The sequence below is a fragment of the Megascapheus bottae genome, chromosome 30 (assembly GCF_031878675.1).
Source record: "Megascapheus bottae isolate mThoBot1 chromosome 30, mThoBot2.hap1, whole genome shotgun sequence".
In the NCBI taxonomy this organism is placed as follows: Eukaryota; Metazoa; Chordata; class Mammalia; order Rodentia; family Geomyidae; genus Megascapheus; species Megascapheus bottae.
This window is the reverse complement of record NC_143538.1, coordinates 13,116,284-13,138,871: the sequence shown is the minus strand read 5'-3', so window position 1 is coordinate 13,138,871 and position 22,588 is coordinate 13,116,284. Positions and strand designations below refer to the sequence as shown.

Sequence of the window (22,588 nt, the reverse complement as noted above, 5' to 3'; positions counted from 1 at the left end):
GAGCCAGTGCTCTGCACACTGCCCTTTAAGATTCCCCTGGATCCCACCATCCAAAAGCTGAATGACAAGGGTTCTGGGACCCTTCTCTTTCTAACTTTTCCATCCTGTCACTCTCCCAGGTTCTTAAAACTCCCTAGCCCCAGGGAATACCAACAGAATGCTGCACCATTGCACTGTACGTTATCTTTGCTGAGATAAAAACATTGAATATTCCATAACACAGCTCAAAACCAAGAGTGTTCAGCAATCAAGGGGGGAAATGAGGTCAAAAGGCAGACTTCTCATTTTCTCCCAGACATATTGTCACAAGAATCACAGAAACACATAACCACATAAATGGCAGATTTCAATACACAAGGAGTTCAGGCAATACAGGTGATTAAGGATTGCCAGTCCATGGGGGCAGACTAGAGGCTGTGCTCCAGGAAGCTTCAATCATCTAAACCACAGGCTTCTCACTGACTCCAACGTGGCCAAGTCATAAGCAAAAATCCCACCAGCTCCGAATGCACCTGCCCACGTCCACTGTAAAGCTGGGTTCCAGCTCAGATTCTGTACAGGAAGTTCCCACTGCTGTCAAAGAATTCCTGCCCCCTCTGTTTCACTGTGCTGCTGAAGGTCCGGCCCTCTGGCTCCTCTGCCCGCATCTCCTGCAGCCTGTCAACGCTGGGCAACCCAGTGCTGTCAGGTCTGGTGTCCTCATTGTTGTGGCACTTCTGCAGTTCTGTCTGATGACGCGAGGCTGCAGTGATGGGAACCAAGTGCTCCTTCCCCAGACCGTGGACTTGTTCACTCCTCCCTTTCTGTCTCCTGGTTGGGTTTGCAGTGGGAGTATTGGACTTTATCACTTTCAAGGTGGTATCGAGGCTCTGATTATTGGCTGAGGCTTTATCCCCCGGAATCAACAAAGAGCTGGATACTGAGTGGCCTGAGCTGCATGGCTGCGAGCTGTGTCTAAAGCCCTGGAGCTGCTGGACAGAGAGGGTAAGCCCAACTTTTTTAAGGACTTTTTGATCCTGCTTCAGTTTCTGCTCCAAAGTGGGTACAAATTTACTTTTCAAAACTCTTCGGATAATATCAGTGCTGACATCAAAACCTTCTGCCAATCTGGGAATTGACCAGGACTCTGCAAATTCCTTATGTAAATACCTATAGAAAAAAGGAGCAGGCTGGGAATGTGGCTTCATGATAGAGTGCTTGCCTAGCATGCATGAAGCCCTGAGTTTGACTCCTCAGTACCACATACACAGAAAAAGCTGGAAATGGTGCTGTGGCTCAAGTGGTAGAGTGCTAGCCTTGAGCAAAAGCTCCGGGACAGTGCCCAGGTCCAGTGCCTGTACCCTGGGGGTGGGGGGGGAAGGGGAGGAGGAGACGAAAATGACATTTCTTAGCAGAACTGCTGCTAAGAGAAGGAATAAGTAAATGAAGACGCAGTGGCTTGCAGAAGCTGCAAGTGCAGCCTCTATGTGACTCCAGTTCACGCAACTCCATTCATGCATGCCAACAATGGAGACAAGCAGGTCACTTCAATTTACATCAGTCAAATGCCTCCCACTTATGTCCACCACCACAGGGGCTCTAGGGAATGCAGGGGCACACAGTGGTGGGGGCATTTGTACCCACTGACACTTCGGGGAGTGTTAGGTACAGGGTATAGTGAGAGCATCAAGACGGAGAGTTAAAACCACAGCAACTACCAAGAAAATAAACACTGCCAGACTGGCTATGGAAATAATTCTCAATGCATACTCCATGTTATAGTTATGACTTTTTTTTATATGTAATTCATTATTCAAAACAAATATTTTTTTAAAAAACACAGCAGAATGTGGGAGTACATGCGTACAATTCAAGCACCATGAAAGCTGACACAGGACTATGGGTGTAAGGACAGCCTACAAACTGAACCCCTATTTAAAGAATTTTTCTAATGTAAAAATTAAAACTTTAACAAAAAACAAAAACACCTTTCAAAACTTCTTTAAGCTATTGATCTTTTTTCCCTCCCAGAAAAGTGCACTTATCCTGGAACCTCATTTCTGGACCTTGGTTTGGGAAAGTCATGATTTACTGTACAGAGATTACATACTGTGATGCGCACTTTTGCTTCTTGCTCCCCCCGCCCCCCCTAGTAAAAACAACGTTACAAACAGCTAAACCTGGCTGAAAGCAGCTCGGCAGTGGAACTCCAGGCCTCCTGCTGATGCCCAAAGACGTCTCAATCTAGGGAGCAAACTGAGTCCAGCCGTTTACACTGCTGTTTTGTTCTATTCGTCTCCATAATCAAGGCTTACCGGATCTGCTCCATGGCTTCTCTCGTTAGGGTTCTGGGTGGGGGACCAGACGCCTCCATCTGCCTCCGAATTTTCTGGAGTCGGATTGCACTTTTCTGTCTTTTCAGGAAGCTGGAGGAGAGAACCAGTGGCAGAAGCCATGCGTGGAAGCCAAGGCAACACTATCGCAACTGCCGGCTTCACATGGCTCGGCACACGGCCCCGAAAACCTAACACCTAGAACAGTAGGTGCCTGGCAGCATGCCGGGCTCCACAAACCGGGGGTCAGTGTCACTCAGCGAGGACCTCGGTCCCGAGACGAACCTCTGGCCCTGCGTCCACAGACAGCAAGAACAAGGGCGGACGGAGCAGACGGGAGTCCGGGAGGGGGGCGTCCTGGAGCCCCGGGGAGCGGCCAGGAGCCCCGGGGAGAGGCCTGGAGCCCCGGGGAGCGGCCAGGAGCCCCGGGGAGCGGCCAGGAGCCCCGGGGAGAGGCCTGGAGCCCCGGGGAGCGGGCTGCCCCAAGCCCCTGGGCGCCAGGTCCTGGTTCAGGCCGAGGGCCCGGGAAGGAGCCGGTACCTCACAACTTCCTGCAGCTCCCGCTCCTCCGGCTCCCAATCGGAATCGGGGTCCGGCTCTCGGCCGAGGGGGCCAGGGCCCGCCACCCGCTGGGTCGCGAACCCACAACGGGCGACGAAGGGGCGAACCCGGCCGCTCAGTAAGAGGCTCAGCGTAGCGGCCATGTCGGCACAAACCAGCTCCCGGTAGCTCACGGCGCAGCCACACCGGAAGCGAGGGCGGGACCGGAAGCGCGCGTGTCCCCGGACCCGGGGGCGGGACCGGAAGCCTGGCGCCGCGGCGCGTCTCCCTCGGAGCGGCAGCGCCGGCCGCCCGCCCGCCGGCCGCCCGCCGGCCGCCCCGCTGCGGCTTACCTCCTCGCCCGGGTCTAAATGAGGTAGCGGACGCGCCTGGAAAACGACATAAACTTTAATAAAAAGACGGACTCCACGCCGAGGCCCGCCCTCCGGCCCAGGCCGCCCAGGCCTGCCTGTCGCGCCGGCGGGAGGGCGAGGCCCGGCGGGACGGGGCCGCGCCGGGGCGCCGGGGCGCCGGGCTCCGCGGGACCTCCGGCCCCGGCCGCACGCGGGGCGCGGGCCCTGCCCCCTCGGACTCAACCCAGGCGGCTCGGGGAGCCCGGAGCGCGCCGGCCGCGGCTCTTCAGCGCTTGGTCTTCTCCGAGCCCCGGAGGATCGAGCGGTGAGGCACTCTTGGTGTCTTTGTGGCCGGCCTTCGGCGCCCAGGGCCCCTGGCCAGGGCTGTTGGAGCTGGAACTCGGTGGCAGTCTTTTCGCCTGCCCCTCGGAAACCTGAGGGGCTGCTGAGGGTAGGTGCGTGGCCGGGCTTCCCTCCTGCCTTTACCTGTACTGGCTGGCGTGGAGGACGGCGCCGGCGTGCTGCACCACGGGCGCGGAGGCAGGGCAGAGGGTGAGCGCCCGGGCCTTGACCACTTCGCGGTCAGAGTTCGCCGTGGAGGAGGGCAAGGCACGCTCCGTCCACGAACTGCCGTCCTCTTTTTCCCGCTGCAGAAGATAGCCCTGCTTTGGGGTCAAAGTGGGTGGCCCCGATCCTGCCAGGGCTCGGTTTATAGCTTCTAGCCTTCTGCTGGCTTGGCCTTCTGCAGTGGAAACACGGACCCCCCTGAGTTGGACCGCGCACAGAAAACATTCGTTCAGCTTTTTCCCAACGGTGACCCAATGCCGACACGCATGAGTGGCACCTCTGCTCCCCTTAGCACCCTTACCACACTCGATTACAGTTGCACCCCCGTCAAGGACCGAGGTTTCTGCCATTTCCATCCCCGGGGTCATCACACCAAGGGAAGTCGGTGGGTCCACTGCCTGCCCTGTTCCTACAGGGCCCGCACTGTGTTCTGCTCGCATCCCACATCTGGTCGCTACCAGGAATGTACCCAGGTCAGTTAGGGTAACCGAAACTAGTTTGGTATACTTACGTCTAGCGAGCCTGACTCTGGCGCTGGAAAAATAGTGCTTCCTACGGTTCTTCATGGACAATGAACAGGAGCCAGTGGCGCCTGGGTCTCCTGTCCAGTTGAAGTTCTTGGGCTTCAGATGGTACTGGGAGTGCTGTGCCATTGGAGCATTCATGCTTGACAGTGACCCTAAGATCCTGGGGATCAACACATGGGGCCGAAGTGGTTGCAGGATATGAGGGGGTCCCTGCTCTGAGGCGACCCCTCTCAGGAGCACCAATGGCACCAGATTCACAGGTTGCAGTTCTTGACTACCCTGCCCGTCCTGATGAGATCTAGGCTAGAGGAGAAGAGCAGCCCCTTATCACACTTCTGCTGAGGCCAGATGGTGTGTTGGAAGAAATAGGTAACAGAGAAATCTCTTCTAGGCCATAGCCACTATTTAACCAGGTTCTCCTTTAGGGTTCAACAAAAACAGAGCACCCAGTGGGTTTGCCTGGGGTTTGCTGCGACTGCAGCAGCTCTTTGCTGGCCGCTAGCGGTGCTAGGGAGACAGCTACACGGGAACTACTGGGCATGGGTGGTGGCCTTGCTCTTTGTCAGTCAGGAGTTTGGGGCGTTACCATGAGACAGGAATAGAGAGAGCAAGTCTCTTGTAATTGAGAAAGTTGGGAGCTGCACTTTGCTGGATGTCAAAACCAGAAGCAAGGAAGTTTGGAAACAGATGCAAAAGAACCAACAGACCCTTGCCCAAGGCCCAGTGCACTCAGCTCTCCCAGGCTCTGGGAACTGATGCCATCACACCAGCCTCCACCGTGAGCTGGCATCATAGCCCTGGTTCCCTTGCTTTGTGAGAAGCTTCATAAGGACCCTCACCCGATACTCAGGAAGATTTCTCTGGGCCCGGTGGTTGGGGTGCAGCATTCGGTTAAGCTGCTCTACAATACCCAGGCTTCTGATAAGATTCTCCCTCTGCAGCATGGACTTCATCCGCTCTAGCTCCTCCTCTTCCACAATCTCTTGAGGCTGCATGGTGTCCAGAACTGGTAGTGGCTGCAGGAAACACAAGAGATGAATGCAGGATCTCAGCAAGGGTGGCTGCCTGACCCCTGCCGCCTCCACCTCCTTCCCTTCCCAGGCCCAAGGCAAGATTCCCTTTGTTGTCCAAGTTCTCACCTCAGGTTCCAAAAAGTCAGATTCAATCTACTGACCAGGAACTCCCCACTCTGGCCAGGGAAGGAGAAGCCAGCGGGGATTCCCTTCTCTGAGTCCCAACCCATCTCCCTGCAGAAAGAAAAGGGCCACAAAACCCTTCACACCTCTTTTTCCAGGTGCCGATTCCTGCAAGCCAGGTTGGTACAGAGGCTCCGGGGCCCCACCCTGTATCGGCTCTTCTCCCCAGCCGATTCACCCAGGTTCTGGTCTTTGCTTTCCTTTCTCTTTCTGGTGCCTGGGTTCTCCAGCTGTTCCTGCTTCTGACGAATCTCTTCCAGTTGTTGCCTGACCGAGACAGGGCGGCTTCAGACAGTGAGAGGTGTTGTGTTGGGAGAAGGGGAGAAGGGATGGGCAGAGAAAGGAGCTCATGATCTGGACTTGGCACTGATAGGAGAGGAAAGACAAGGGCGAGGAGACACACACTGGAGAGCACAGGGCTGTTATTATTATTATTTGCCAATCCTGGGGGTTTGAACTGAGGGCCTGGGCACTGTCACTGTCCTTGGACATTTTTTGCTCAAGGCTAGCACTCTGCCTGCCACTTGAACCACAAGGCCACTTCCAGCTTTTTCTGTGTATGGGGTACCGAGGAATCAAACCCAGGGCTTTGTGCATGCGAGGTGAGCCCTCTACCACTAGGCCACGCTCCCCGCCCCAGACAGTGCTATTACTAAGAATGGGATGCCCCATTCCTTTCTCTGCAAGTGCTGGGGAGTAAGTTAGCCTCAGGGGCTGCTCTGGGCACGCAGAGGCCAAGGCACCTGGCACACTCCTCTCTGGCCTTGGAAGCTGCCGTCTCCTGGAAGAGGGAGCCATTGTGCTTGAAGAAGGGCTCATACTTCTCTGAGTCAGGCCCAGGGTAGATCCTCCGGTAGCCCCCAAGGTGAGAGTCTTCATATCGTTCCTGGTCCAGCATGGCTGCTTGGGTCGATTCCATCTGTTCTCGCCTGTGGAAACCAAACTCCAGGTAGTGGAAGGGAAGCCTTGAGAACTCTCAGCAGGGAAAGCAAGACTGGCTTTCACAACCTTCTACTGGCTGCTTGGCCTCTCAGGTCCCTTGCTGTGGGGGTGGGGAAGCTGCCCTGCCTGTGTTTGGACAGTCCCACCTTGGCTTTCAGAGATTTGAGTCCATTCTTAAGCAAGAACTCAAGTTACCAAAACCTCCTAGGATTCTGAGAGTAACACATGTTCACTACAGAAAATAATTTAGTAAGGGAGAGGTTCAGGGGGAGACTAGAACTCGGGGTCTGGGCATTGTCCCTGAGCTCTTTTGCTCAAGTCTGGCACTCTACCATTTGAGTCACAGCTCCCATTTCTGGCTTTATGTGGTTAATTAGAGTTAAGATTCTCATAGACTTTTCCTGCCCAGGCTGACTTCAAACACTGATCCTCAGATCTGAGCCTCCTGAGAAGCTAGGATGAGAGGTGTGAGGCTCCAGGGCCTGTCGACAGTATCCTTTAATGGCTGTCTCTATATCAGCCTCTATAGTGCAGAGATTAGCCGTGTACCATCACACCTGGCTACATAACCATTCTTAGGTACTGATATGAAAACAGCGCTAAAGTTACACCATGGTGTAATTAGATAGAGAAATATTTTCAATAAATGCACTGTATTTGTGCTTTAAGTGTTAGTACAGGTATAAATGTCACACTAAGAATGTTGATTGGGCCAGGCCCAGTGGCTTATGCCTGTAATTCTAGCTACTCGGGAGGCTGAGATCTGAGGATCAAAGTTCAAACCAGCCCAGGCACAAAAGGACCTGAGACTCATCTCCAGTTAACTACTAGAAAAGGGAAGTGGGGCTTGGCTCAAGGAAAGGGTGGTAGCCTTGACCTGAAGAGCTCAGGGATGGTGCCCAGGCCAAGTTCAAGCCTCACGACCCACCAAAAAAAAAAAAAAATGTTGATTGGCTCCAGGGAAGAAACTGAAGAGGAGGCTGGAGGACAAGGGCAGGCAAAAGATTATTGCATTATTTGCATTGCCGGTATATTGCATATAGAATTTACTATCTAGGGGCCAGAAGTTTGGCCTAGTGGTAGAGTGCTTGCCTTGCATTCAGGAAGGCCCGGGTTCCATTCCCCGGTACCACATACATAGAAAAAAGCCAGAAGTGGTGCTGAGGCTCAAGTGGTAGAGCTCTAGCCTTGAGAAAGTCCAAGGACAGTGCTCAGGCCCTGAGTCCAAGCCCAGGACTGGCAAAAAAAAAAAAAAAAAAAAAAAAAAAAAAAAGAATTTACAATCTATGGGGAGGGAAACAGGGAAAAAACATGAGAAGGGTATCAGTGTGTAATGCACCTACCATCTGGTGAATATAACCTTAACCCCTCTACACATTGCAATAAAAATTTAAAAAGCAATTTAAAGAAAAGAGAATTTACTGTCCATGAAGATGTAAATTACATCTGTCTAGGTCATTTGGCCCCCAAGTGGCCTTCCCTTTCTGGAGGGCTTTACCACCGGGATAGCAATCCCAAGTCAAGGGGTGCAGCATGTATACCTGTTCTCTCGCAGTGGCAGGTGGCACTGGAGGAGGCGCTCCTTCACGCGCCGCTTGTCCTCCTCAAGTACCTTCCTCTTGTCACAGCCCTGCAGGTTCACCAGTGTCATGGCATCACACAGAAGGGCATCCTTCACCTCTCGGTCCAGGCGGGAGTCGGTGGTGAAGCTGGGAGAGTGGTTCACCTGCCAGAGGAGGGAGGAGTCACCATCCACCCCTCTGCAGACCACCTGGCTCCGGGTGGGGGGAGGCCCACTGCAGAGCACCGCCGAGGACTTCCACGTCAGGAGCGCCAGCTCACCTCCAGCAGCCACGGTTTCATCTTGTGGTCCAGCAAGACGTCAAAACCAAGGATCTCAAAGCAGGCACAGGTGCCCCCGCTCAGGTATTGGGGGAAACAGGTTCGGTAGTTGTGGCGGAGGACGGAGTGGGCGGAGATGATGGTTTTGATGATGATGTCCTCGATGTCTCCCCACAGCTCACGGGGGTCGTAGCTGTGCTCCCTCAGCCAGGCGTTGAGCGTCGACAGCTTCCTGCGAGGCCCAGGGCTCAGAGGGAGGCTTCCTGGTCGGAACCCTAATTCTGTGTGGTGGGCCCTGGGCTCCAGAGGGCAGCTTTCAGTGGGAGCCGGGGTCAGTGACTGGGTTGATTCTGACCCAGCACAGGCATGGAATCAGGCCTCAGCCTGCCCAGGCCAGCCCAGTGCTCTTGGGATGCGAGGGCTGAGGGCTGGGGGGCACAGGAAGGAGACAGAGAAGGGTACCTCTTACTGCCCATGGACTCGTCCCGGACAAAGTTCTCATTGTGCTTGTTGATGGCATAGTTGGTTAGGTGCATGCAGACGTCATCCTGTGGGGGTGGCAGCTCCTGTGGGCTCAGGCTGCCTCTCTGCCCCCCTCTTCTCTCTCATCTCCCACCCCTCCACCCCCACAACTGCCCATCTCCTACCCTCCTCCCTGGCAGCTGTCCTGGAGGGTCCAGGGGAGGGGGCCGGGCACCTCCAGTGCTGGCCCTGGAGCCATCCCTACCACTAATGCAGCTTGCAGGACAGTGGCCACCCCCATTCCTGGGTTCTGCTGGGAACCTCAGGGCTGGTGGCAGTGGAGGCAGCGCTGGCCTGTCCTCACCGGGTTGTTGTGGGTGGAGGGGGGGCCGGCCTGTTCTCACCAGGTTGTTATGGGTGGGCTCTGAGTAGGGCATGGTGGCAAAGCGGGCCAGGCCCTCCTCGTACATGAAGATGCGAAGAGGATCACAGGACGTGATCAGGACGTAGATCCGCATGTCGAACTTGAAGCCGTCGATGAGGAAGGGCTGAACACGGGCAAGCCCGAGGAAATAGTGCACAGTGAACTTCGCAGGTTCCTGCTACACGCCACCCTTGCACGTGACTCCTCAAGCTGGCCACAGAAAGTGGGTAAGAAACCTCCCCTTTCCCCACCAGCTAGGAGCTGGGAAAACGGGAGACCTGACCAGGGCTGGATGGCTGTGTGTCCCAACTCTGTTGTGCCTAGGGGGAGGGATGGGAGGGAGAGCGGGCCTGGCCCCTCACCTTGGAGATGTACTGCTGGCAGATCATGTGATCCCCTGGCTTGATCTCCCTGGGGGTCCGGGTGATGAAGATACCGCGGCCCTGACAGCCGCTGTCCGGCTTGCAGATGTACGTCCGAGCCTTCCGCAGGCGACCCCAGGACTGGAAGTCCCCATAGCTGTGTGCAGGGGGGCTGGTCAACGGCTTCTGGCCCTGGCCCTGGCCCCCTGCAGCCTTCCTCTGCTTCCAGCACTGGGAGACACCCCTAGGGCTAGGCCGGAGTCTGGAGGGGTCTGGAGGCTACCCCTGCCGCGGTGCCCTGGGGTGAGGCGCACTCACTCTGCCGGGAGACACCAGGTCCGGGGGAAGATGTTGTACTCGGTGGGATACAGCTTCTGCATTCGGTTGAGGTTCCGGGCCAGCAGATCTTTGCGGCAGATCTCAGTCATACCAGGGAAGTGGTTGATTTTCTGGAAGAGAGAGAGGGGTGACATGAGCCCCAGAAAGCAGTGGAAGACTGGCAAGCCAAGGGAGATGGGAAACAGAGGCGTACACTAGGTACGCTCACTATGGTGAGAAACCTCAGGGCTCCTTAGACAGACCTCTCCTGAACTGTCCTGTCCCCCGCCTCCACACCAGGGTTAGGAATGGGGACCAGACAAGAGTGGACTAGCTAGGACGTGGGGCTCCCCTCCCCTTTGGGACAGAGTGCCTCAGCCTGCCAGGTGGCAGAAGCACAGGTGCGTACTAGACGGATGCCTCAGTGGTTGTGGATGCGGAGGGCGGCTGGACCACAGCAGATCTTGCTGTTAGCTATTTTTCCTGGGATCAAACTTGGGAACTCAGGCTTGCAAAGCAAGTGCTTATTCTCTGCGCTACACCCTCTGCTCTCAGCTCTGAAGCTGCCTCCTGGTCCCCTGCTGCCCCATGGGTTGTGCCCACCACGAGGATGTTTTCACTGGTGCAGAAGGCCCCTGTGTGGGGTCTCCCCACATACACAGGGCATAGCCACAGAAAGTGCCCTTGGACAGGACCATGGAAGCTGAGGGGCTGGGGCGGGGTTGGCTCTTAGGCCAGGACGATGGTACCTGAAACCTCTTCATGTCCATCACTCGCTCCAGTGAGACAGAACAGTCTGTCCAGTACACATTCCACTCTTCGTCCTCCCCCACCTCCTTCAGGCCACATATCTGCGCTGCCCGTCGCACTGCGGAGACAGCAGCAGCGTCAGTGCCGCCTGCCAGTGTGGGCCCCAGAAACAAGACCTGGGACGCTAGCCAGGTCAGGGGAGGGACGACTCAGCAGAGCAGAGGTTGAGGGGAGGTAGTGCTGACCTCTGCTGCCCTGCACCTCTCCACACCCCTGGTCTTCTCAGCCCCGTCTCCTGACCAGGACCATCTCTGGCCTGCGTCCTACACAGGGCACACACTGGCCACATGGAAGCCCTCAACCGATAATAGAGGAAACCGAGGAGTGAGGAGGAGCCTGACCTAGCTGGAGATTTTTTTTTTAATTGTTGAAGTGATTTCAAAGTCCAAGAAAAGAACTAGAGTCTTTTTTTTTTTTTTTTTTGCCAGTCTTGGGCTTGAGCTCAGGGCACTGAGCACTGTCCTTAGACTTTCTCAAGGCTAGAGCTCTACCACTTGAGCACCACTTCCAGCTTTTTCTATGTATGTGGTACCAAGGAATCGAACCCAGGCCTCCATGCATGCCAGGCAAGCACTCTACCACTAGGCCAAACTCCTGACCTTTTTTTTTTTTTAATAGCATGCCCTGTATGCATGAGAGAAATGATCCATCACTAATCTACAGCCCTGTCTCACAACCAACCCTGAAAAACATTTTTAAAAATCTTAATCTTGTCTATAGCTGTTAAAATCTAGGGGAAAGGGCCAATAGTGACTCCACCATTTCTTTTTTTCTTTTTGCCAGTCCTGGGATTTGAACTCAGGGCCTGGGCACTATCTCTGGGCTTCTTTTGCTTGAGCCACAGTGCCATTTCCAGTTACTTCTGTGTATGTGGTACTGAGGAATCAAACCCAGGGCTTCATGCATGCTAGGTAAGCCCTCTCTCTACCACTAGGCCACATTCCCAGCCACATTTCCTGTTAGCTGTGGTAATACCCTCCCTCCCTGTCACTGAGGCCAGTTGAAACTGCTAGAACAGTCACCAGGGGCTGATCGAGGAAGACCCGGGAACCTCAAGGTCAGTTCTAGGCCAGCAGGAAAACCCTGGGGTCTAGGTCTGACTGGAGCCGGTCCCTAGTGTACAGTCCTCAGAGCCCGTGCCTGGCACTTACCGCTCTCATACTTGCAGTTGCTCAGGTTGATCGTCAGGGATCTGGAACAGAGGAATAGCAGAAATCAGGCTGAGGAGGGGAGGGAACAGACCCTGTGATGAAGAGATACCCAACAAATTCCCAACACAAATGCACTTTGTCTAGATGCATCTTCAAGGAAGGACCAGGGTGACAACGCATGAGGAATTCCAAAGCGAGCAGTCCCTGTGGTCCTGATTTTGGTTTTTCTTGTACCAGAAGATTAAGACTCCAGCCTTTCCCATCCTTTTGCAAAGGCTGAAGGGAAGAGCGTGGATCCCGCCTGGGTAATGCTGGTAGGGTTGGAGGACTCAGGAGCCAAGCAGCAGGGGGCCCGGGAGAGGTCACCTGCGTTTCCGCTTTCTCTTTTTCCGCCCAACTTCGTCTGTGTCAATAGCGGCTACAATTTTCTTTGGAATCTTCTTGGCTACAATGGATAAGTGAACCCCATTCTCAAGAGCCTTTGAGACTGCCTGTGGCGAAGGGATGGTAGACTCCCCTTTCACACACTCCTCCTCCGACTCCTCTTCCTCTGCGAAGTCTACCTCGGAATCGCTGGACTTACAGGTGCTCAGCTCCATTCTCTTGGATTCTGCGGGGAAGGGAACAATAAGGACACAGGATACCGGATCTCCTTCCAGGCCTGCAGGAGTTCACTCGCAGGCGCCCCGGGAGTGTTGTGAGGAAGTGTAGGACATTCCCATTACAGAAGGGGATGCGGCCAGAGCAGCTAGGGAGGCAGGATCTCGCTGGGACACGTGTGGGACTTCAGAGCTGGCGGGAGCCACGCCCTCGGCTGTGGCCATCATTGTTAGTGAGAGAGGAGATGCTGGGAGAGCTGATGCATGCAGGTGGGAAGAGCCCTGAGACGTGCGTGGTTTTCATGGGTGGACAGGGGCAGAGACCGCAAACTTCATCCGACGAAAGTGCACGGACAAAATAAAGTTAAAAAACTAGGACCAGCTCTGATATCTAAGCAGGCGATGGGAGAAGAAAACGTGCGTCGCGTGCGCCAGCCGGGGCGGGGCGGGGCGGGGCCCCACAGGCCCCACAGGGGGGCCGGGGACGAGGGGAGGAGGGGAGGACGGCGGCCCGGCGCCCTCTCCGGGGTCCGCTGGGGGACCTGTACGTTCGTGAGCAGCCTCGAGTGGGAACGGTCCCGGGGGTCCGGCCCCCCGCCTCCTCCCGCCCGCCCCGGGCAGCGCCGCCGCACCTGCGGGCCGAGGCCCCCGGCCCGGACTCGGAGGGCCCCGCGGCGGCGGCGGCGGCGGCGGCGGGGACGGCGGGCGGAGCGGCGTCTGGGCGCACCTAGCGTCCCGAGGCTGGGCTCGGCCGGCCGCTCATCGCCCGCCCCGCTCTCCCGAGCCTTGCTGGACGCCGGGGCCGCCTCTCTGCTCCACACGACTGCGGGTCCCCGCCGCGGCGAGGGGGAGCCCGCTCCCCCTCGGGTCAACGCGCAGCTCCGAGGTCCCGGGGGGCGCCCAGGCGGCAGCGCCGCCGTCGCCATGGAGACGAGGGCGGCCCCCATTGGAGCAGGGTTCTGGGGGCGGGGCTTCTGGGCGCCACGCCCACCGGCGCTGGAGAGGCCGGCGCGCAGGCGCACCGTGGGAGCACGGCGGGAGCGCCCGGGCGGGAGCCACACTTCCGGGCGCAGGGAAAGCCGGAAGGGTGCAGTGGCTCAAGTGGGGGAGCTCTACCCTCGAGGAAGTGCAAGGACAGCCAGCGCTCAGGCCGAGCTCAACCAAGACCTCATGCGGGCTTCCGCCGAATGCCCCACGGCCTCCACAGCCCGGGACTCCGCCCGCAGGGCGCGGGGAGGGGGCCAGCCCTCCCCAGAGTCCCTCCGGCCGCCCATCACCTTCCTTGTTGCAGAAATCCCACGCCTCCTTTTGACGGTTCTCAACGTCCATGCGTGGAGATCTGGTGGACATACGATGCTTACACGTTACGGCCCTGCGGAGGGGCAGCTTGGCACGGCTGCCGCCCTTTGTACATTCCTGCTGAGCCATTTCAGGACGAGGCCTGGAAGTGACAAGGGACTGGAACAGCTCCTGAGGAACCATGGAGCCTCCCCAGGCAGAGCCCAGTGACAGTTCCCCCTCAAGGAGGGCTGAGATAACACCTGCTATGCACCCTTCCTGTGCCATGGCCCAGGCCGCAACTATGTAGGCCTCGGATCATCTCTAGTCTGCAGGTGGCTGAAAACAGACTGAAGCGCTGTCTTCCCGTGGCTGCCCTGGGGACTTTGCCAAGTCTCCTCACTTGGCACATGGGGATGAGTTCAGAGCTGCACCATCTGCCCCGGAGATGCTGGGTTCTGCCTGCGTGGCCTTGTATTAGCTGCTTAACCTCAAACAACTGACTGCCCTTGTCAGCCACCACCTCTTCCCTTGTGGATGCAACAGTAAGAGGACCCCATGGAGCTGAGAGGAAAAGGTCACACAAGATGATGTGAAGGACAGCTTAGTCCATACCTGGGGTGGAGAAAATTAAAGATGGATTTTTAGGGAGGTGAAGGAGTGAGGCATGCAGGGCCAGACACCAAGGGAGAGACAGAGACAGAAAAACCAGTGGCAGACAAGCCAGCCATGATCCCTGGAGCCCCAGGTTCAAGGCTGGCCTGGGTGACATAGTAAAATCATGCTCCCAAAAGCTAGAAGTGGTGCTGTGGCTCAGGTGGCAGAGCGCTAGCCCTGAGAAAGCTCCAAGGCAGTGCTCAACCAACTAACCAACCAAACTGGGTAAGGACAAAGGATGCAGCAGCTCTAGGCTGAAGGCATACAACCCTCCGAGGGAAGGCAGACAGAGCCTGCAACCCTGCGCACCTTCTCATGATACAAGAGGCAGCAGAAGAACCATATAAAGTGCATCATGAGATTTATTCCAATTTCTCCCCTTCACAGCCCAATGGTCAGTGCTTCTCCACTTCTTAGCTCCTCCCCAGCCACTAGAGCCACCAGACCCGCTTGCACCTCCTCCGCCTGGGCCCGGGGCAGCACACAGTCCTGAATGAGGGCCACGGCTGCTGCCTCTGTCAGGCTGCTGAAGTCCTGGGAGGTTTTGACAGGGAGGTGCCCTGCCAATTCACAGAGGGCCACATTGAAAGCCTCGCCTTCCTTTACTCCAAAGCTGGACTTCCGGGGCCACAGAATGACACGGAGCCCAGTGAGCGCAGAGGAAGGTGACCTCTCTCCAGGCGCAGCTCCACGGGTCACAAACACGTTATGTGCAATCTCGCGCTCACTCAGATAGTCTGTGGCTCGGCACACCCTGCCAACCACAGCCTCCAAGTCAGGCCCTGGGCTGCCGGCGTAGAAGAGGAAGCCGGGCGCGGGGAGGGCCTGGAGCAGGTGCAGACGGCCCAGGGGGTCCAGGGGGACACTGGGCGCCTGCTCCACAGGGAGCCTGTGGTCCAGGTAATAGCCATGCAGGTGGAGGTGGTTCACGGAGGCCAAGCCCCCCAGGCTGTTGAAGCCCACTCGGAAGCCGGGGTGCACGCTTAACAGCACGGCCTCCAGCCCTGCCCGCAGCGCCCCGGGCAGCAGGCGCTGGGGGAGCCCGCGCGCAGGCTCGGGCACCAGCAGCACGTGTCCACGCTCCAGGGGACTCACATTGATCACCACCAGGGTGTCGTGCTCACCCCGGAGGCCTCCAGACTGGGGGTGCAGCCGGAAAAGGACTTCTCCCCTCCGGATCTTCCTGAAGTTGAACTGCTGGGGGTCGAAGGCTTGCCTCACGCTCCTGACGTCCTGGGGGCGCCGCCTCTGCACCCCGCGCTCCACGTTCAGCTGGGCCACGAGCCCCAGGGCTCCGGGCAGCGTCTGAGTCTGCAGCTCGCCCAGGCGGTAGCGGAAGAACCCCAGTTCCGCCCGCTGCGTCCAGGCAGCACACAGGGCTGAGTCAAAGCGGGACCGCGGCTGCGTGTCTAAGGCCCAGGGGCCCTGCGGCCACTGGACCCCCTCCACTGCCAGCTCCTCCGGTCCGTAGGTGAAGTCAGGGATGACTTGCCCATCCCAGTCCAACGTGTTGGGAGACAACAGATAGGGAGTTTCATTTACGTCACCGGGGGTCGCCATGAGGGCCTGAAAGGATCACAGACATGAAACACAGACGAGCCCCTGCTGGATGCTCACATCTGCCAGCCTGGCTACGTGTCTGACAGGCCGCCATCCGAAGATCACAGCTCAAACCTGGCATGGGCTGAAAGGCCTGAAACTCATCTCCCAACGAACCAGCAAAAGGCCAGAAGTAGAGATTTGACTCAAGTGGCACAGCGTCAGCTTTGAGTGAAAAAAGCCAGGTGAGACGGAAAGGCCCTGAGTTGAGTTTAAGCCCTATTAGTGGCAGGAGCCATGTTTCGGGGGACATCAGGAGATGGTGAAGTCACCCCTGGGCTCAGCAGGGAAGCTCAAGGGACAGGAGCTGAGGATCACATCCCTGTCACCCTGCACAACAGAGGAGCCACACGGGACTTCCAGAAGGCTTCCTAAAGACCAATACAGAAGAAAAGAAACCTAACAATCCCCAAGCCCAAGGATTTTCAAGGAAATGTTTTCAAAACACGACTTTCACACCAAAAAAAATCTAAGATAACTTATATTCTATTATGTGATTTGACTAGCAAGTTACAAAGGCCATAGGGTTTTTTCTTTAAAAAGCCTAGATCTGAAATATAAATACGCGTGTGTGTGTGTGTGTGTGCGTGTGTGTGGTTTTACCCCAAACTCTAGTCTGCACCCCTGTGTCCTGTTACTTTGTAAAAACCTTAAGGGCGCAGCGACTGGGGTTTTCTTGACTTCAGTGATGTGTCTGAGGCCAGCGCGGCGCCTTGGTTTGAAACCTTTGTAGTATCGGAAGGCCCGAACAGTACTCGACCGCGGTGATTGAACACGTAGAAAGACGGGTGGTTCCTCAGGGTATCAAACGTCTTCTTTTTCAGCTCTGAAGTGGCATCCATGTCTTTAAACTCCCCTGCAATGTGAACTATGCCGTAGCAGGTAACCGCAAAGGCCAGAAGTGTCTGAAACACTGTGTCTACGGGCAGTGCTTCGTCTTCCTTTTCTGCGAGGCGCGTGTAGGAACGGTGCTGGGCGGCAGAGAAGGCTGCGTGGGCCAGGACAAAGAGGCCAAGGCCCACCAGTCCCTTCCACAGGGCTGGCGCCATGCTGGTGAAGGAGCAGCACAGCTCTTTGCTCACTAGTGGGCCTTTCTTGCAAGCCGCTGCTAATACTTTTTAAAGTAGATTCTTCAGACCGGTGAGGTAGCACGTGCCTGTAATCACGGCACTCAGGAGACAGGATGATCCCAACTTTAAGCCAGCCTGGGCTACATGGGAGGGGGGAATAAAAGAAAGCTACTTTTTCTACCTAACACTTTTCTATGTGGTGAAGCTCACACACTGGCATAAATTGTGTGTGTGTTTGTACTGGGGCTTGAACTCAGGGCCTGGGTGCTGTCCCTTAGCTTTGTCACTTAAGGCTGGTGCTCTACCTTTTTGAGCCATAACTCCACTTCCGACTTTTTGACAGTTAATTGGAGGTAAGAACTTTGTGGACTTTCCTGCTGGTTTCAAATTGTAATCCTCAGATCTCAGCCTCCTGAGTAGCTGGGATTACAGGCTTGGTTTTCGTGGTTTTATTCATATGCTTCCTTGGTGGCGGATTCTCCCCATCCCTCACAGTATGAAATGTCCCTGTGGCTACAGCTGATAGAGACGGTCTTAACCCAGTCACATTCAGATAGTCATCTTACCACGGAGTCCGAGGCAAGCCATGGTCACTCAGTAAATACTGAGGTTTCACCTGTGTCCTATGGGGACCTGAGGTTCTTGGTTCTCAGGGACCAGACAGCAAAGAGTCATTAACCCTGTCTCGAACCCCAGCAACCCTAAACCGCACACAATACATGTCTGGGAGAAGCACTGGCACTGTGTAAGGACATGGAGTCAGGGAAGGCTTCCTGGAGAGGGCCTACCATTACAGAGGGCCAGGACTCAGGTCTTCCATCACCTAATGATTTTAAACTGCCACTCACCTGGCTCGGTGCAGCCTGCAGAGCTCAGCAGAGGGTGCAGTGGGAAGGCAGCCGAGGGGTGGCTTGTCTCACTGGCGGGAGGCCTTCACTCCAGGCCCCTCTGCCAAAGAAAATAAAGGCACGAACGAATTGGAAGGGGTCAGTGATGCGGGCCACAGGGGCTCGGGATTCTCACCTCCTCCACCGGACCAGCTTAGCTCATTCGTGTCTGCGCTCGGCAGATAGCTACTGAGAGCCCACTATGTGCCACACGGTCCTGGGGGTCGAGAGGGGACAAAAGCAAACGGGGAGGTCAGGGGGCCCCCGGGCGGGGACCACCGCGACCGGGGCCGCCTCGGGGCTCGGGCCGCGGCCTGGCGGCGCGGGCGGGGGAGGGGCGGCGGCACGGGCCGGTGACAAAGCCCCGGGAAGCCGCTCGGGGAGGCCGAGTCCGAGCTTCCCCGGACCCCAGGCTCCCGGGGCTTCGCAGACGTGTCCTAGCGGCCCCCGCTGGGGACAGCGGCCGACCGCGTCTGCAGGGGAGGCCGGACTCACCCGGACACGGCCCGCAGCCACTCTTCCGAACGTCCCGAGGTCGCGACGCCCTCCGCGCAGGCGCAGTCCGAGTCACGCACGCGGCGCACGCGCCACGCCCACAGAGAGGCGGGACTAGAGATTTAGGCTCCGCCTTGGATGCTTCGGTCCCGCCCCCAGTGTGCCTGAGTGGCGGGACCGAGGCGGGGCTAGTAGACCCGGGGCGGGGCCGGGGGCGGGGCCCGGGGCGGTGGCCCCCAGGGGCTGGGCCGGGGACGGGGCCTGGAGCCTGGGGCGGGGCCGGGAGTCGGGGGCGGGGCCGGGGCCCGGGGCGGAGGCGGGGCCCGGGGCGGAGGCGGGGCCCGGGGCGGAGGCGGGGCCCGGGGCGGAGGCGGGGCCCGGGGCGGCGGCCCCAGGGGCGGTTGCTGCGGGGACCGGGCAGGAGAGCGGAAGTGAGAAAGTTGCCGCGGCGGGGGCAGAGTTGTGGGCGCGCTCGCGGCGCGGCCATGGGGGGCTCGGGCAGTCGCCTGTCCAAGGAGCTGCTGGCCGAGTACCAGGTGCGCGGGCGGCGGGGCGCGGGGCCTGGCGCGGGGCTGCGCCCGGGCGGCCCGGCAGCCGGGCGGCCCGGTGACCCGTGTCTGTGGATTTGCCTCGTAGGACCTGACGTTCCTGACCAAGCAGGAGATCCTGCTGTGAGTGGGGGCGGCGGGAGGGGGAGGAGCTGGGGCGGGGGGCGCAGGGTGAGAGCCGGAAGGTACAGTGGGAATGAGGTTTGTAATTCTGCTGTTTCTCTTTTTATTTTGCCAGTCCTGGGCTTGAGCTCAGGGCCTGAACACTGTCCTTGGACTTTCTCAAGGCTAGAGCTCTACCACTTGAGCCTCAGCACCACTTCCGGCTTTTGCTATGTATGTGGTATGGAGGAATCGAACCCGGGTCTTCGTGCTTGCTAGGCAAGCACTTTAACCACTAGGCCACACTCCCATCCCCTCCCTGTCTTTTAGGGCCAACTTCTGGCTCCTTTCTCAGCCTCTTTATTTTTATTTATTTAGTTCAGTTACTGAGGCTTGAACTCGGCCTTGTTTTTGCTCAAGGCTGGCACTCTACTGTGCCCCATTCCTGGCTTTTTGGTGTTTAACTAGACATAGAAGTCTACTGGACTTTTGGGCCAGGAGCGTAGCCTAGTAGTTAAAGTGTTTGCCTAGCATGCATGAAGCCCTGGGTTCCATTCCTCAGTACCACATACACAGAAAAAGCCAGAAGTGGTGCTGTGGCTCAAGTGGCGGAGCTCTAGTCTTGAGCAAAAATATGTCCCAGGACAGTGCCCAGGTCTTGAGTTGAAGTCCCAGGACTGGCAAAATAAATTAAGTCTACTGGTCTTTCATGCCTGGGCTGGCCTTGAGCCACAGTCCTCAGGTCTCCGCTCTCCTGAGTAGCTGGGATCACAGGCAAGAGCCACGGATGGCTAAGCAGACTTAGCTCTCTTTTGGCTGCCCTTGGTTCCAAGTTCTCTGCGTGTGACCCAGCCTCTCAGCTGGTTAAAGACAGTCCCAGGCAGCGGTGGGCAGCGGTGGAGGTAGGTAGCACCCACAGGGAATGGAATGTCTTCAGAGCACTCAAACGTCCCCCCTCTCTGCCAGAGCCCACAAGCGGTTCTGTGAGCTGCTCCCCCAGGGTCACGTGAGCGTGGAGGAGTCCCTGCAGGCTCGGGTGTCCCTGGAGCAGATCCTCAGCCTTCCAGAACTGAAGGTACGAAGCTCTGTCCACCCTCACTGCTGGACCCCCTGATGTCTGACCCCTCTAGTTGACATCACTGGTCCCTGTGATTTTTTTCCTGCTTGGCTTTGATTTCCTGGCATCAATCACTTTACCAAAGCGCCCTGCAGAATTATCTAGAGTGGTACTTTTGAAACTAGGACTCTAGGGTGTCTTATTAGAGTTTTGTCCTTTGGCGGATCTGAATTACCTCATTAGGGTTTGGGAGACCAGTTGCTCTGTCTTCCAGAGGGCCGCAGGGAAGTTTCCTCGGCAGAGCCTGGCCCATACTTACTCAGTTTCATGGGTTGAGAACAGCCAGGGCCTCTCGTCGCCTCTGCTTAGCGCACCTTCCTCTTCCCACTCTGACCTGCTTGTCTTGTATATTCCTTGTCTGGGATGGTCACGGGGTTTGAACCAAGGGCCACACACTCTCGCTGAGCCACATCTCCAGCTTTGGTGGCTGAACTCAAGCCTCGCATTTGCTAGGCGGGGAGCTGTACTGCTGCGCCACACCCGAGTCCGCTTTGCCTTTAGTGTCTTGTCACACTGTCGCCCTCAGCTACCTTTGGACCAGAGTCTTCCTACCTCTGCCTGCAGATTGCTGGGGCTACAGGCACACACTACCACACCTAGCTTGTGTATGCTTTTGATTTATATGCCGGGAAGCTGTTCCTGCCTGTTTACCAGACGACTGGGTCGGCCCTTATGCTCCCCCGTGACCTTCCGTCGTGGCCTAGAAGCTTCTCCCACACAAGCCTGAGTTCTCTCGTTTCCAGTTGGGTTTGCTGAGCATGCGCCTTCACCGACTTCTCTCACCTAGGCCAATCCCTTCAAGGAGAGAATCTGCAAGGTCTTCTCCACCTCCCCCACCAGAGACAGCCTGAGCTTTGAGGACTTCCTGGACCTCCTGAGTGTGTTCAGCGACACAGCGACCCCAGACATCAAGTCCCACTACGCCTTCCGCATCTTTGGTAAGTGGGGGTCTTCTCGGGTGGGGGCCGCTGCCGCAGGCGGAACCCGGGAGCTCCTGACTTGAGGCTGCTGGTCTGCAGACTTCGATGACGACGGGACCCTGGACAGGCAAGACCTGAGCCGGCTTGTGAACTGCCTCACGGGCGAGGGCGAGGACACCCGGCTCAGCATGGCGGAGATGAAGCAGCTCATCGACAACGTGAGTGGCGGCGCCCCCCAGGCCGGGCAGCGGGAGGGGAGGGCTGGGGCTCTGGTTTCAGCTTCCCCTCTCCCAGATTCTGGAAGAGTCCGACATCGACCGGGATGGGACCATCAATCTCTCTGAGTTCCAGCACGTCATCTCCCGTTCTCCGGACTTCGCCAGGTGTGACAGTGGTGTCCTGGGTACCCAGGGGGCTTCACCCTGCTATAGGTGGTACTGAGGTGACAGTCCTGCTTCTCAGTGTCTCAGACTGCTTGGGCTCCATGGGGATGGGCCAGCGCATAGGGGACAGTCATCTGCAAACCCACCGTGGGCGGGCGCTGTGGAGTGGAATTCTAGCTCCAGTGCCAGCAGTCTCATCTCTTCTCCACAGCTCCTTTAAAATTGTCCTGTGACAGTGCCGTCTGGCACCCCCTCCAGGACTACTCCACGGCGCTGTGCCCAGCCAAGCCCACCGAGTGCAGAGCTGCAGCCTGGCCCAGAGCCGGCACTGCGGGGGTTGGTCAGTTCCCAGGAGGGGGGACCCCCCCATACCGTGGTCACCACTTTTCTGCCTATGAGTAATAAAGCATGAAAGCATGAAACAACTTGGGCACGTGATGCCAGATGCTATGGAGAAGGGTTGGACTGGGATCCCAGGAGGAGAAAGTCACCTCCAGAGGGCCGGAGGCCACCCACCCTGCCCCCAGTGGCGTGTGAATCCTAAGGTGGAAGGAGGGCGGGAATAAAACCAAGGGGCGCGGGGAGGTGAATTTGTACTGTGATAAAAGACTGAGATGAAGCTCAGGGTGGCCTCTAACTCTTGGCCCAACTCCCTCAGTCTCCTAAGTAGCGGGGATTAAAGGCACGCAGCCCTGGACTGATTTTATGATGGAGTCCTTTGAGAAATTAAACATTGTGTTAAACCAACAACTGAGCTGGGCATGCTGGTGGTATATACCCAACTCCAGAGGCTGAGGTCCGAGGATCACAGAGTAAAGCCAGCTCTGGCAAGAAAGACTGGGACACTTGGCTACTACCTCCAATGAATTATCAGACAAGTCTAAGTGGAGCTGTGGCTCAAGTGATAGAGCACTAGCCTTGAGCAAAAAAACTCAGGAATGGCACCCGGGCTCTGAGTCCAAGCCCCAGAAACAGCACCAAACGAAACCAAAACCCTGTTTCCTCAGGTTCTAGTGGCTTGCACCCATAACCCTGAGCTCCCTCTGTACTGATGGTTGGCTGGCCACCCCAACTCCCCAGCCCCAGGGCAAAGGAGGCTTGGCACCCCCAGAAACACTAAATGCAAA

The 22,588-nt window shown here is 57.2% G+C and overlaps 4 protein-coding genes, 1 long non-coding RNA gene and 1 pseudogene across 11 annotated transcripts; 2 read left to right on the top strand and 4 right to left on the bottom strand.

Annotated features, from left to right (window-relative positions):
* Positions 1 to 168: 168 nt before the first annotated feature.
* On the bottom strand, positions 169 to 3,098 carry Ngrn (neugrin, neurite outgrowth associated). Its single transcript, XM_090321326.1, has 3 exons — positions 2,853 to 3,098; positions 2,295 to 2,405; positions 169 to 1,149 (listed from the first exon to the last, which is right to left on the bottom strand). Exons 1-3 carry the CDS (start codon positions 3,014 to 3,016, stop codon positions 546 to 548), a joined length of 879 nt encoding a protein of 292 aa, XP_090177452.1. The 5' UTR covers positions 3,017 to 3,098; the 3' UTR covers positions 169 to 545.
* Positions 3,099 to 3,174: 76 nt separating this feature from the next.
* Ttll13 (tubulin tyrosine ligase like 13) lies at positions 3,175 to 12,405 on the bottom strand. Of its 5 annotated transcripts, none has more exons than XM_090321323.1 (15): positions 12,173 to 12,405; positions 11,807 to 11,847; positions 10,595 to 10,713; positions 9,846 to 9,976; positions 9,528 to 9,684; positions 9,146 to 9,289; positions 8,742 to 8,827; positions 8,280 to 8,511; positions 7,979 to 8,163; positions 6,239 to 6,424; positions 5,582 to 5,762; positions 5,139 to 5,315; positions 4,284 to 4,602; positions 3,692 to 3,947; positions 3,175 to 3,241 (listed from the first exon to the last, which is right to left on the bottom strand). In XM_090321323.1, the coding sequence occupies exons 1-15, from the start codon at positions 12,403 to 12,405 to the stop codon at positions 3,220 to 3,222; spliced, it is 2,469 nt and encodes an 822-aa protein (XP_090177449.1). In that variant the 3' UTR covers positions 3,175 to 3,219. The 5 variants fall into 5 exon arrangements, with proteins under 5 accessions (XP_090177449.1, XP_090177446.1, XP_090177448.1 ...); XM_090321320.1 differs by having other exon boundaries at positions 6,317 to 6,424; XM_090321322.1 differs by lacking the exon at positions 9,146 to 9,289.
* Positions 3,181 to 9,046, top strand: LOC150044454 (uncharacterized). Its single transcript, XR_016533150.1, has 5 exons — positions 3,181 to 3,656; positions 5,241 to 5,407; positions 5,553 to 5,614; positions 8,066 to 8,363; positions 8,457 to 9,046. It is a non-coding gene; the product is annotated as an uncharacterized LOC150044454 (long non-coding RNA).
* Positions 12,406 to 14,684: 2,279 nt separating the features above from the next.
* Gdpgp1 (GDP-D-glucose phosphorylase 1) lies at positions 14,685 to 18,470 on the bottom strand. 3 transcript variants are annotated; one of them, XM_090321459.1, is made up of 4 exons: positions 18,392 to 18,470; positions 18,033 to 18,113; positions 17,858 to 17,957; positions 14,685 to 15,906 (listed from the first exon to the last, which is right to left on the bottom strand). In XM_090321459.1, the coding sequence occupies exon 4, from the start codon at positions 15,898 to 15,900 to the stop codon at positions 14,722 to 14,724; it is 1,179 nt and encodes a 392-aa protein (XP_090177585.1). In that variant the 5' UTR covers positions 15,901 to 15,906; positions 17,858 to 17,957; positions 18,033 to 18,113; positions 18,392 to 18,470; the 3' UTR covers positions 14,685 to 14,721. The 3 variants fall into 3 exon arrangements, with proteins under 3 accessions (XP_090177585.1, XP_090177584.1, XP_090177586.1); XM_090321458.1 differs by having other exon boundaries at positions 17,858 to 18,113; XM_090321460.1 differs by lacking the exon at positions 18,033 to 18,113 and having other exon boundaries at positions 18,392 to 18,451.
* On the bottom strand, positions 15,905 to 17,381 carry LOC150044452 (ER membrane protein complex subunit 5 pseudogene; annotated as a pseudogene).
* Positions 18,471 to 18,770: 300 nt separating the features above from the next.
* Positions 18,771 to 22,163, top strand: Cib1 (calcium and integrin binding 1). The gene is made up of 7 exons (XM_090321512.1): positions 18,771 to 18,927; positions 19,028 to 19,062; positions 20,008 to 20,116; positions 20,946 to 21,096; positions 21,178 to 21,296; positions 21,373 to 21,461; positions 21,673 to 22,163. The coding sequence occupies exons 1-7, from the start codon at positions 18,877 to 18,879 to the stop codon at positions 21,692 to 21,694; spliced, it is 576 nt and encodes a 191-aa protein (XP_090177638.1). The 5' UTR covers positions 18,771 to 18,876; the 3' UTR covers positions 21,695 to 22,163.
* The last annotated feature ends 425 nt before the right edge of the window (positions 22,164 to 22,588 follow it).